The 12,391-nt window shown below is 57.7% G+C and overlaps 1 protein-coding gene across 1 annotated transcript; it reads left to right on the top strand.

The window, feature by feature from the left end:
* Positions 1 to 808: 808 nt before the first annotated feature.
* MMP14 (matrix metallopeptidase 14) lies at positions 809 to 11,115 on the top strand. Its single transcript, XM_046654111.1, has 10 exons — positions 809 to 1,167; positions 5,122 to 5,270; positions 5,537 to 5,659; positions 6,033 to 6,340; positions 6,855 to 7,016; positions 7,317 to 7,477; positions 7,655 to 7,793; positions 7,924 to 8,074; positions 8,548 to 8,663; positions 9,031 to 11,115. The coding sequence occupies exons 1-10, from the start codon at positions 1,063 to 1,065 to the stop codon at positions 9,360 to 9,362; spliced, it is 1,746 nt and encodes a 581-aa protein (XP_046510067.1). The 5' UTR covers positions 809 to 1,062; the 3' UTR covers positions 9,363 to 11,115.
* Positions 11,116 to 12,391: the final 1,276 nt, after the last annotated feature.

Below are 12,391 nucleotides of genomic sequence, written 5' to 3'. Positions count from 1 at the left end.
CCTCTTATCTGTCTCCCTTTCCCACCAGGACCATGCCCTCCCCCGTTCCCCCTGCATATCTCCACCTTTTGTTCTCAGAGTCTAGTCAGGCCCTGAAGGGGGAGACTTTTCTCTTTCAGGAATTGCCTCCTTTTCCAGTGTAGAGAGGGAACTAAACCCCAAAGCCCTAACTCCCAGTCGCTCTTTTCTAACAATTTCACCATACTCGATTTGTCTTTCCGCAGATTGCAAATGACAATAATAAAGGGAGCACATTTATCTTTCTACAGGGACGGGAGCCCCAGATCCCGAGTGGTTATGGAGTTTGTTGGTGGCTAGTTGGGTTTTGTTACTGTGTTTTTTGGCAGGGGAGGGATGGAGGTAGTTGTCAAGAATAAGGGACGAAAGTTTCAATTTGGTTGAGCCACAAGTCCCAGCAGACAACCCCCCAACCCAGGTCTCTTGGACATAGAAGACCCACCACTACCATCCCAAACTCAACTCCTCTTCACCCCAACCACTGAGCTTCCCAGTACTTCCCACTCTGAGGTGAGACAAACGCTGAATACCAGAGGAATCAAGCCACCCAAAATATGCTTAGGGGGAGAAAGTCTCCCACATCCCGTCCCCTGGGTCCCCCGACAGCCCCCCGCTCTTGGCTGTGGCCTCAACCCCTGCAGATGGCAGCCTCCACCACAGAAAGGCAACTTAGGGGGTTTTTTTACCCAGCTCTTGGCTGTAATTGGATTCAGGCTGAAACAACCACGTCCGCACCGGGAAAGGAGGGCATTGGGGCGGGGGCGGAGGAGAGGCTGTGGGAGAAGGGAGGGACCAGAGGAGAGAGCGAGAGAAGGCTCGCGATCCAGTTCGCCGACTAAGCAGAAGAAAGATCAAAAAACGGAAAAGAAAGGACGAGCGAACAGGCGCCTTCAAGAACAATCCCCTCGTCTCCAAGCGGACAGCGCTCTAGGAATCCAAATTCAGTGCCCACCGAAGACAAAGGCGCCCCGAGGGAGTGGCGGCGCGACCCCAGGGCCCCGCCGCGGAGCCCGCAAGGCCCGGCTGCCCGGACGGTCGCGGACCATGTCTCCCGCGCCACGACCCGCCCGCGGTCTGCTGCTCCCCCTGCTCACGCTCGCCACCGCGCTCGCCTCCCTCAGCTCGGCCCAGAGCAGCTTCAGCCCCGAAGTAAGTGAGCTCCCCGGCCCTGCCCGGAGCCGCGCCGGCCGCAGAGGCGAGCCCGGGGGTCCCCAAGGCGACAGCCCCCATTCGGACAGAGAGGAGGGTTCTCGGGGTTTCGGCTGCTCCCGCCTGCAGGATCCCCCTCCGTTTACTTTCTCTCCTCATCTCCAAACTTCCAAAGTTGATCCAACTTTTGCCTCCTCCAAACAACCCCCCACCCGCCGCCGACTTTCTTTCCCGTTCCTTTCCCTGGAGGAACTTTGCAGCCGGGGCCCACTCCCACCGTCCGCAATTCCCCTGGGCTCTGGGCTCAGCTCGGGAACCGGTTGGGAGCCTGATAAATGTCTGGACTCCGCTCAGACCCTGCGCTGTCCCGGTTTCTTGTCATGTGCGAGAGTTTGTTGTTTCCCCAACTTTCCAGCTCGCCAGCGCTCTCCGCCCGCGCACGCCGGCGCTCGTCGCCCGGGAGGCTCCGGGACTGCGCCCGCTCTGGGCCCCCAGCGCTGCGGCGCCGCTGCCCTCCTCCCGCCAGTGCGGGCCCTCCGCGGACGAAGCCGCGGCCAGGTGGGGTCGGGGGTGCACGGCAGAGGGTGCACGGCACGACCCCGCCTCCCCGAGAGGAGCCCACTGTGTCCTGGCCCGGGCCCTGGCGTCGAGGGTCGCGGCGCTGGCGCCCGGGCTGCGGAGCCCTACACAAAGCTCTCCTTGTGAGCGGGGGCTCGGCCGGGCCGCCGCCTCCTCACCCTGCCCCAGCACCCCCCCGTCGGCGCCTTTAGGCCCTTTTTGTTGTTTTGGTTAATTGTTTTACTGTGTTAACTGCAGGGAGACTGGAGGTGTTGCACGGGGTCGTGGGGAGAGGGCTTGGCCATGTCTCTGCTCACTCTGGCGCCCCCCCCCCCATCCCATTCCTCGACGCTGGCCCACCAGGCCCGGAGGAAGCCGCGTGGGAGTTGTCTGAGGAGGTTTTTCCTCTCTCCCTCTCTTTTATTTTGGGGTGAAGGTGGGAGACGGATTTGATCAGCTTCTTATTTTGGGCCATCCCAACCCACTCAGGCCGGCAAGGGCCTGGGTGCGGTCGGGAGGGGCCGGGAAGGGCCCCGAGGAGAAGGGGGAGGGGATCTGGACTTGGCTTCCTCCGTTCTGGTCCTGGCCCTGGTCCCACCCCCAGAGGAAACATCTCCAGAAAGAACACATTCTCTCTGTCCTGAAGGGATCTGAGGCTGAAAGGAAAAGTGTGGCCCTAGGAATGGGGGTGACCAAGGAGAGTGAAAATCTGCCCTGGGGCTAAGCCTGACATTGTCTAGGAGGAGGGGGCATCTCTTTCCAGGCCTGGAGCCTTCATCTGAGGCCTGAAAGGAGAGCTCCCAACAAAGGACCCTGGGCATCTGGGGGGCTGCCCACTGCCAACTTTGCCTGCCCTGCCTGCCTTCCCTCCCCTGTCCCACTAGGCCCCCTAGGGGAGGGGCGGCTGCCCTGGCTCTGTTTTAAGTGGGTCATGGGCAGTCCCAGTGCCAGAACCACCACTTGCTTCTGGGCCATGGAGGGGTGGGAGGCACAGGGAGGGAGGAGCAGGCCCGGAGGCTCTGATCCAGGGCCTGCTGGAGAGCCAGAGATCCCCTCACCCTCTCCAGGACTCCAAGGCCAGAGGTGGGAGGGGTTCCCTTGACTTTCCCCTAGGAGAATACCTTGTACCACTCAGTTTTCAAGACAAAGCCAGCAGACTGTGTTCTTTGACCCAACATTGTTGCTCCCTCTCTAGGCTAATCTGGAGGAAGAGCTGGGGTGGCCCAGGCCTCAGGCAGCTGGGTCCCCCCACCAGGCCTCCATAGTCCTGCACCAGCTCCAGGACGGCCCTCCTCTCCCCTTGGCCTATCTGGCACTTGGCCCTTCCCCCACCCGGCCGCAGACACAAGAGTCCTCTCTTCTGTGGTTCGGACCTCATAGCCTTCTCTGTGGTTCTTGCCTTGCTCAGAGCCTGCCCCTGTGAGGGAAGAAAGCCTAGGCCTGGGAGGAGGAGAGAGACAGGAGCACTTCCTTCCCAGGCCTTGCGGCTCTCTGGACTCCAGGGAAGTCCCTCTTTTAACTAAGTCTACACTTTTCTCTCTGGGGTGTGGAGTGGAGGTTGTGGGTGTGAATATTTAGACCTGCCTATCTTCTTGAAAGACTCATCAGGGAGAGGGATTTATCCCTGAGCTCCTGGATGTGGATTTTCCCCGTCTGCCGCCCTCCCTTCTGTCATCCTGCCCTAGGAGAATTCCCCTCAGCTTTGCTCCCTGAGGGCTGAGAGGGCCTGACCTCAGTCTTCCTGACTTCTAGCTCCAGTGTTAGGCCACTTCATCTTCCCCAAAGCTGAACCCCCACCAGGGGTCATAAGCCTAGGGTGTGTCTACCCTACAGGTGAGGCTAGGGGCAAAGGGAGTTTCCTTCATACTTGGGCACAGGCCACAGCAGGCCTCCCGCGGGCACTGGCTGTGGCATCGGCCAACACAGGTCAGGGCAAGCCTATAGCTCCCAGAGAGAGCAGCCCAGGCCTAGAGCACCCTGCTCTGCTCCTCTCTAGTATATCAGAGGTTAAACTGAGCTCTTGCCTCTCCCCCTGAGGAGGGGCCCTCAGAGCCGGGTGGTGCTAGGGTTGTTCTGGCCAGGCCTGTTGGCTAAGGAAAGGCTGGGTTGTTTACATCTTGGGCCCTAATTCCGTCAGCCTTGGGGGATCACTTCCCAGAACCATGTTGCAATTCTTGCCCCTGCGGGCTCAGGTCCCCAGTCAGCTGCTCCTGAATCACCCCCAGCCCCAATGCAAGAGCACTGCTTGACACCAGGGCCTAGAGGTGAAGGGCCACGTGGAGATCCATCCTAGTGACCTGGGGTAGGGGGTGCAGCACCCGACAGCAGCCTCCTCTGCTGGGACCCTCTGCACTGCAAGCTCCCATCCCCAGTGACCTGCAGCCCCACTCTGGACTCCTTAAGAAGACAAAGCTAGAGCAGGGAGCAAAGCTGTCTGGGTCATTCTCCCCATAGAGGAATCCAAGCATTTTCATATTCCATATATAACTTGGCTCATTTTACTTTTCAGCCTGTAGGAAAATACTCCATTGTTCTTAGAGTAAAGGCTGCCTTTTTCCTCAGTAGGGCTTTGCAGTGTATGTACCTTTCAATCATATGCCTAAAACCTAACGTTAAGGCAGCATACCAGCCTTTATATTATGAACAATTCACAACATACTGGAAATAAAATAGTCACCAAGTCTCCACCACCACTCCCATCTCCCACTCCCTCTATTGAGAACCTTAAATGGGCCTTTAGGTGCCAAGCCCTAAGTCAGATGCTGCGTGGATGGGGACAACAGCAGGATCCGGGCTCTGGGGCTGGATCACAACCCCACCACCTCCAAAGGCCCCAGCTTCTCCCATCAGCAGCCAGCCTCAGCCCTAGCTCCTTTTCTGCCCTCCTTCCTAAAAAGATCTCAGTATGAGGGTCCTGGAGGCATGGCATCCCTGTCCCAGGAGAGCCTCGTGCCAGGCTCAAAAATGGAGCCCCCTCAGCCCTTCCCCCCTCCACCCATCATAGGCACAACCCGTTTTTAGGTGGGACCTGCTGTAGTCACAAGAACACTAATACAGAGGAGGAAAGTGCTGGAAGGAATCTCACCTCTGAGAAAACATTCTAGAACTCAATTAAACCACCAGGGCTCTCATCCTCAAGAGAGTTACAGCCAAACTCCGGAGCTGTGGCTCCCCACCCCTGTTTGAGTTCACAGCCCCAGGAGGACAAGCCATACTGGGGCCCAGCCAGAGTACGGGTCCAGCCTGGGAGTTCCTCCAGACTCACTGCCAGAGCCAGGCTGGGAGCTCATTGCTCTTTCCTCCCAAGCCAAGGGTGTATGCCAGACACCATGGAGCAGGCAGAGGCTCCCCTTGGGCCACGTGGGGATGCTCTAAGCCACATCCCTTTCCCTACAGGCCTGGCTGCAGCAGTATGGCTACCTGCCCCCTGGGGACCTGCGTACCCACACACAGCGCTCGCCCCAGTCACTCTCAGCTGCCATCGCTGCCATGCAGAGGTTCTACGGTCTGCAAGTAACGGGCAAAGCTGATGCAGACACCATGAAGTAAGTGCTAGACCCTGGCAGGAATTCTGCCTAGCACCTACTAACATAACACCAAGCACCAGAGAGGTTTCTACCTGAATGTGTGACTCCTGCCCCCATACCCTGTCCCCACATGCTGATCCTGGCCCTCTCCTATTCACCCTGACCTCATAACCTTGGCCCTTCGCTATACTGACCCTGGGACCAGACATTCCGCCTCTCCTCTGAATCTCTTTCTCTGTCTCGCACTATCCTGACGGCAATCTTCACACCCCAACCCACCCCAGGGCCATGAGGCGCCCCCGCTGTGGTGTTCCAGACAAGTTTGGGGCTGAGATCAAGGCCAATGTTCGAAGGAAGCGCTATGCCATCCAGGGCCTCAAATGGCAGCATAACGAGATCACTTTCTGGTGAGTCCAACAGGCAAGTGGCCTTTCTCACATCAGGTTACCCTTCCCTATCAGCTGTGCTTACAGAGACTCAGAGGCCTCCTGCCCTACTCACGTCTGTTCCTGGAATGCCTCCTTGGGAGTGGGGAGGAAAATGGCTATAATCCTAGAGAGAGGTGCAGCTTGCGGGGGGTACACCCAAGGGCGAGAAAGCCTGAGGGTTCCCTAAGCCCTCAGTTCTTGGGGCAGAGGCATGATGAGGCAGCAGGAAGAGCCAGCTCAGGCAAAGGTGGCTGGGTGGTTCAGTCAGACCTGGGAGAGTGCAGGAAAGGAGAATTTTGCCCCTTGTCATCCTAACACACTGTCATCCTCTCCCCATGTGTTTGGACCTTAGCATCCAGAATTACACCCCCAAGGTGGGTGAGTATGCCACATTCGAGGCCATCCGCAAAGCATTCCGCGTGTGGGAGAGTGCCACACCACTGCGTTTCCGAGAGGTACCCTATGCCTACATCCGCGAGGGCCATGAGAAACAGGCTGACATCATGATCTTCTTCGCTGAGGGCTTCCATGGTGACAGCACGCCCTTTGATGGCGAGGGTGGCTTCCTTGCGCACGCCTACTTCCCAGGCCCCAACATTGGAGGCGACACCCACTTTGACTCTGCCGAGCCCTGGACTGTCCGGAATGAGGATCTGAATGGTGAGCGAGGTAGCCCTGGGACTCTTATTCCAGGGAAGGTCAACAATCATTTGTATGGGGTTCTCCTGCCTCCTCCCAAAACCTCAAACCTCAAAATCTCAGGGCTATAAGGGACCACAAAGATCTCATGCTCTGACTTCTAACCAAAAGCAGGAATCCTGTTTTGAGCTATTTATATATGGTTCTGTCTCTCACCCAATAATTGACTTCTCAGGCAAAGACTTCAAAGTATCCACATCACCCACTTTTCTAAGCAAGTGTCATGTCTAGCTCCTGGGAGAAACTGAGGCCCAGATAGGGCCTCAGCTTCCCTTAACACAAGTCTTCTTTGGCTTGGGATCTGGCCCCAGAGCACTCTCACCTCTGCCCAGAAGAGGTTGCTAACTGGCTTTGTGGCTTTTTGGGTGGAAAACATGGCAGGCAGGCTTGAGTATGAAATTGAAGCCTCTGGTGGGGAAGCTGGGAGTCTGAGGGAAGGGACCCAGGCTGCCATCATAACCATCCATCCCTCCAGGGAATGACATCTTTCTTGTGGCTGTGCATGAGCTGGGCCATGCCCTGGGCCTCGAGCATTCCAATGATCCCTCAGCCATCATGGCGCCCTTTTACCAGTGGATGGACACAGAGAACTTCGTGCTGCCCGATGATGACCGCCGGGGCATCCAGCAACTTTACGGCAAGTAATCTATGCCCACCTCTGCTCCTTTCTCTCTGCTCCTTGTCCCTTTCTGGTCTCTCTGGCCTGTGCATTTCTTCCCTTCCCCCATGCCGTACAGTTTGCTAGCATCCCCCTCCTGACCCTGCCTCCATTTGCTCCCACTTGATCCCACCTTTTCTGTCCTTTCCTAGCTGACTGCACAGCCTCCCCCAAAGGTCCATCCACACCTTTCCAAGGGTATTGTCTGCCCCTCTCTGTCTGTCCTTTCCTGTCCCTCTGCCACCAAGCCTGAAGTGCCCCTTGTGTTCTCTGCCCCAGGGAGTGAGTCAGGGTCCCCCACCAAGATGCCCCCTCAACCCAGGACTACCTCCAGGCCCTCTGTCCCTGATAAGCCCAAAAACCCCACCTATGGGCCCAACATCTGTGACGGGAACTTTGACACCGTGGCCGTGCTCCGAGGGGAGATGTTTGTCTTCAAGGTGAGAGGAAGAAATGGGCTGATTTGGGGGACAAAGGGGCTCTATGACTGGGAGGCTGGGTGGAAACAGCAACAAGACTAAAAACTAAAATTGAGGCAGTGAGGGTGCTTTGAAGACTGAGCCAGAGGACTAAGTTACAAGACATAATGTACTCTTCCTGCCTCAACTGCCTCCCAGGAGCGCTGGTTCTGGCGGGTGAGGAATAACCAAGTGATGGATGGATACCCGATGCCCATCGGCCAGTTCTGGCGGGGCCTGCCTGCATCCATCAACACTGCCTATGAGAGGAAGGATGGCAAGTTTGTCTTCTTCAAAGGTAACCAGGCATTCTGCCTCCATCTTTGGGTTTGGGGAGGGTCTCCCTGGAAGAGCCGATTCTCTTGACTCCGCCAAAAACCCTAGAGCCCAAGTGGAACCCAGATCCCGCCCTTCTCTCTCCTCCCCAGGGGATAAGCACTGGGTGTTCGATGAAGCTTCCCTGGAACCTGGCTACCCCAAGCACATCAAGGAGCTGGGCCGAGGACTGCCTACTGACAAGATTGATGCTGCTCTTTTCTGGATGCCCAATGGAAAGACTTACTTCTTCCGGGGAAACAAGTATGACTTCAACCCCTTGACCCCAGGGCTCCCTTCTCAGACAGCACCACCAGATTCCCTCACTTCTGGAGGAAGCCCCACTTCACCCCTGCGATATTTCCCTGGAGAAGGAGCTAGCTGAGCTTCTACTGTTGCCTAGCAAGAGACAGCCTCCACTGGGTGCTGAGTGAGTGGGATGTGACCGGGTCACCATTTCAGACCTGGTCATTTGACGCCTCCTGCCCCAAGCACCGTGCCTCCGCCCGAGCAGCCAGGCACTGTCATTAAGAGCCGCTGGCTCCTTGTAGCCTGGGCCCTCCCTCCCACCCCCACCTTCCGCTGCTGTCAGCTGCAGGCCCTCATTACTCAAAACCCTGTCCCCACACCCTGTCCACAGCCACCCTTTGCTCACTGGTGGAGTCAGTCCCGGGTCCTGCTACCCTCTGACGACATGCCCAGTGTCCAACCCCTTCCCTTGCCCTCCTCTTCCCCAGGTATTACCGTTTCAACGAGGAGCTCAGGGCAGTGGACAGCGAGTACCCTAAAAACATCAAGGTCTGGGAAGGAATCCCTGAGTCTCCCAGAGGGTCATTCATGGGCAGTGATGAAGGTGAGAGGGGCAAGGGAGGAGTCCTTGAGGGGAGGATGGGAAGAGGGAGTTACCAGTGAGCAGGAGGAAAGATGGATTGAATCGTGTGGAAAATAATGGTGACGATAATAAGAGTGGAGCCCTGACCACGTGCCAGTCACTGGGCTTAGTGCTCTCCAAGCATCAGACCCTTTCGTCCCCACCACTCTTCGAAGCAACCTGGTACTAGAATTGCCCCATTTTACAGCTGAGGAAACTGAGGCTCAGCAAGGTTAGGAGACTAACTCAACTGGCTCACACACTGAGATTGTCCTTCTGCTCTCCTCCTCTCTTTGGGTCTTCTCCTGGATGCTGTCCCACCTCTTGTCTTCCTTGGTGACCTCTGCAGTCTTCACTTACTTCTACAAGGGGAACAAATACTGGAAATTCAACAACCAGAAGCTGAAGGTAGAGCCGGGCTACCCCAAGTCAGCCCTGCGGGACTGGATGGGCTGCCCATCAGGGGGCCGGCCGGATGAGGGGACTGAGGAGGAGACGGAGGTGATCATCATCGAGGTGGATGAGGAGGGCAGCGGGGCAGTGAGCGCGGCTGCCGTGGTGCTACCTGTGCTGCTGCTGCTCCTGGTGCTGGCGGTGGGCCTCGCGGTCTTCTTCTTCAGACGTCATGGGACCCCCAAGCGACTGCTCTATTGCCAGCGTTCCCTGCTGGACAAGGTCTGACCCCCACCGCTGCCCGCCCACTCCTACCACGAGGACTTTGCCTCTGAAGGCCAGTGGCAGCAGGTGGTGGTGGGTGGGCTGCTCCCACCCGTCCCGAGCTCCCTCTCCCCCACCCCTGCCTTCCTTCTTCTCTGTCCCGTGACTGGCCTCTCCCACCCTCAACCCTACCATTGCTTCATCCCTAGATGGGTCCCCTGGGGGCTGAGCAGGGGCCGCCCCTTCCAGCCCCTGCCCCTTAGGGGCCCCTGTAGCTTGGTGTATGTCCTGCCCCATCTGAATGTCTTGGCTCTGCACTTGAAGGCAGGACCCTCAGACCTCGCTGGTAAAGGTCAAATGGGGTCATCTGCTCCTTTTCCATTCCGTGACATACCTTTAACCTCTGAACTCTGACCTCAGGAGGCTCTGGGCACTCCAGCCCCACAAGCCCCCAGGTGTACCCAATTGGCAGCCTCCCACCACTCTTTCTGGCTAAAAGGAGTTTAATTTTGTTGTGGGGGGAGACCCTGAGAGAGTGTGAGGGGGTGGGGGCTGTATAGCCACCCAAGACCTTGGGAGGAAAGCTCAGAGAGGGTCAGTCCTCTCCACAAAGATCTGCCTCTGCCCCGCCTGCCCCCGAGAACTTCCAGGGAAGGAGCCTGAGCCATTAAGGACTAAACTGGGGTTGGAGAAACCCTTGACAGCCCCACCATCCCAAATGTTAGCCTTGGATGGGGATGTCGAGGTTGGAATAGCTGAGGCCAGGGGTGCAGCTAGTGGGGTGTGGTGGGACCAAAGACAGAGAATCGGTCCGAAACCCTGGGGGTAAGCTTGAAGGCCACAAAGAACTTGCCCAAATGCAGGCAGCTGGGGCAGGGACCCAGGGGCAGAGCAGTCGGAGGGGACAGGACAGGACCAAAAGGTTAACAAGGGAGGTGCAGTAGGAGTGGATGGCTGGGGGCCGGGCAGGCAGGCCAGCAGGGACGATACAGGGTGGGCTGTGGTACCCGGGGCCGGGGGATGGGGCACTTTTATTGGAGTTCTCAGGAAGGGCCCGAGAAAGGCACACCTGCTCCTCTTTGGTGCCCTTCCTCTGACTAGGCAGCATGGAAGGGAAGGGTGGGGAGCTCAGAGAAAAGAGCGGAGATGGCACACATCCAGGGACTGGTGACTCGGGCCCTTAATGAGAGTGGCCAGCTAGTTAGGGAGCCAAGGAGGCTCCCAGCGGCCAGCAGCACTCAGGCAGCCTGCCTCAGCCAGCCTCAGTGAGGGGGCCAGCTGGCTGGGTGTCTCTTGGTCAGGTTAGCCCCTCATTTCCTGATGCCCCCACCCCTCAGCCCATCCTACCGGTGTCCTGCCCCCTTGCCTTACCCAGCCCACCCATTTTGAAGTCTCCTTCGGCCGCTGAAGGTGGTCATGGTACTGGGGACTTGGGAGAGTGAGATACCCTGTAGGGGGAGTGAGAGGAGAAGGATGTCAGGGGTGGGGGGGCAAGGGGGGTGGGAGAAAATGGGGTGAACGGTGCTGGCAGTTCGGCTAAATTTGTCTTGTTTGGGTTTTTTTGTTTTGTTTAATGTATATTTTTATTATAATTATTATATATGAATTCCCTTCAAATCGTTCCTTTTTGTTAACAAGGGGCATGGGGAGGGGTGGGGGTGGGGGGCAGAGGCGTCCGACCCCAGGAACCTGCAGGGCGGGGCTGGGTCAGTGCCCTCTAAGGACATTATTGACCTTGTTCAACCTTTCCACAAAGAATAAACGGTGTTTCACATTCTTTGTGTGGCTGCAGTTGTCTTATAAGGGTGAATGGGATGTGGCGGAGAGGGGAATGGAAAGGGGGAGGGTGTGCGTCATGAGCAGTGTTTTCCATGGTGGGGGTTGGGGTTTTTCATAAAGGAGTAGGTTTATTCTTAGTGGATGAAAGGGAATCGGGGGGCCAGAGTTGGGAAGGAGGGCACAGTCCATGGGGCCAGGGGAGTGGTCCACAGAGCCCAGCTGCTCTCTCCCAACCTGGCCTAAGAGGCTACCTCTGAGGCCCTGGGCTGCAACGGCAAGAGGAAGTAGTCAAGCTGAAGCCTCTTGGAAAATCTTCCTAAATTGCATTACCCTGTCGTGTGATCTGGCCGCAGACCCTCAGTTTCCTCAGGCCTCTCTGCCTGCTGCGGCCAGGGGATTCCCAGGATCACATTCGGCCTCAGACCCAGCGGCAGGCCCTTCACCCCAGCCCTCAGGATCTACGGCTCCTCCAGGCCTGGGGCGCCACTGCTGGGGCAGAAGGAACAGAGGAGGAAAGAGAGGAAGAGGTTGCCCCATGGCCAATTAGGAGCAGCTTGTCTCTGACAAAACAGGCATCTCACCCCAGTGGCCCAGGAGAGCCAGGATGGTCAGGTTGGAAGGGCAGAATAACAAGGCTTTGTTTCCTCTTTCCTTAGAAACTGCTGCTCCAGACAGGGTTCCCAGGCTGGTCAACCCACCCTTCCTCCGAAACCAGCCTGGAGGGAGGAATCGCTCAGTTGCTGAGTCAGCTCAGCTGGAGGGGAGCAGCCCTCTTTCTCGCCCCCCTTCCCTTCCCGCCTCAGCCCAGCCCACCCCGGACTCCAGCCCAGGTCCCCTCCACAGCCTGCCTCCAAGAGCCCTGGCCCCACCTAAGCCAGTCTTCCATCCAGCTGCTATCCAGGGCTGGTTGGTGTGATTGCTTTGGCAGAAGGGGTACCCCACCTTCCTGCCAGCCAGGAACCCTGACCCTACGCCTGGCCTCCTGTGCCTCTCCTGCCAACAGCTGTTTGGCAGGGCCTGTGTGTCTCAGCGGAGTTGGACACCACCTTCCCGCCACCCTCACTGGAGGAGATGGGGACCCTGAGAAGCTGGCACGGGGAAGTCGGGGGTGTCTGGGGCTGGTGGGGCCCGTGCGTGTGGCAAGGAACTCAAAGATGAGCTCATGGCCCCTTTGTGTTTTTGTGGCCCACATCTGGAGGCAATTACAGATGTTATCCAGTGGGAGTTCTGCAAAACACAGCTGGAGCCAGTGGAAGAGCCTGGGGAGGGGGGAC

The sequence above is a fragment of the Equus quagga genome, chromosome 2, assembly GCF_021613505.1.
Source record: "Equus quagga isolate Etosha38 chromosome 2, UCLA_HA_Equagga_1.0, whole genome shotgun sequence".
NCBI classification, from domain to species: domain Eukaryota; kingdom Metazoa; phylum Chordata; class Mammalia; order Perissodactyla; family Equidae; genus Equus; species Equus quagga.
Note: the sequence above shows the minus strand (reverse complement) of the source record. Positions and strands in the feature narration are given on the sequence as shown.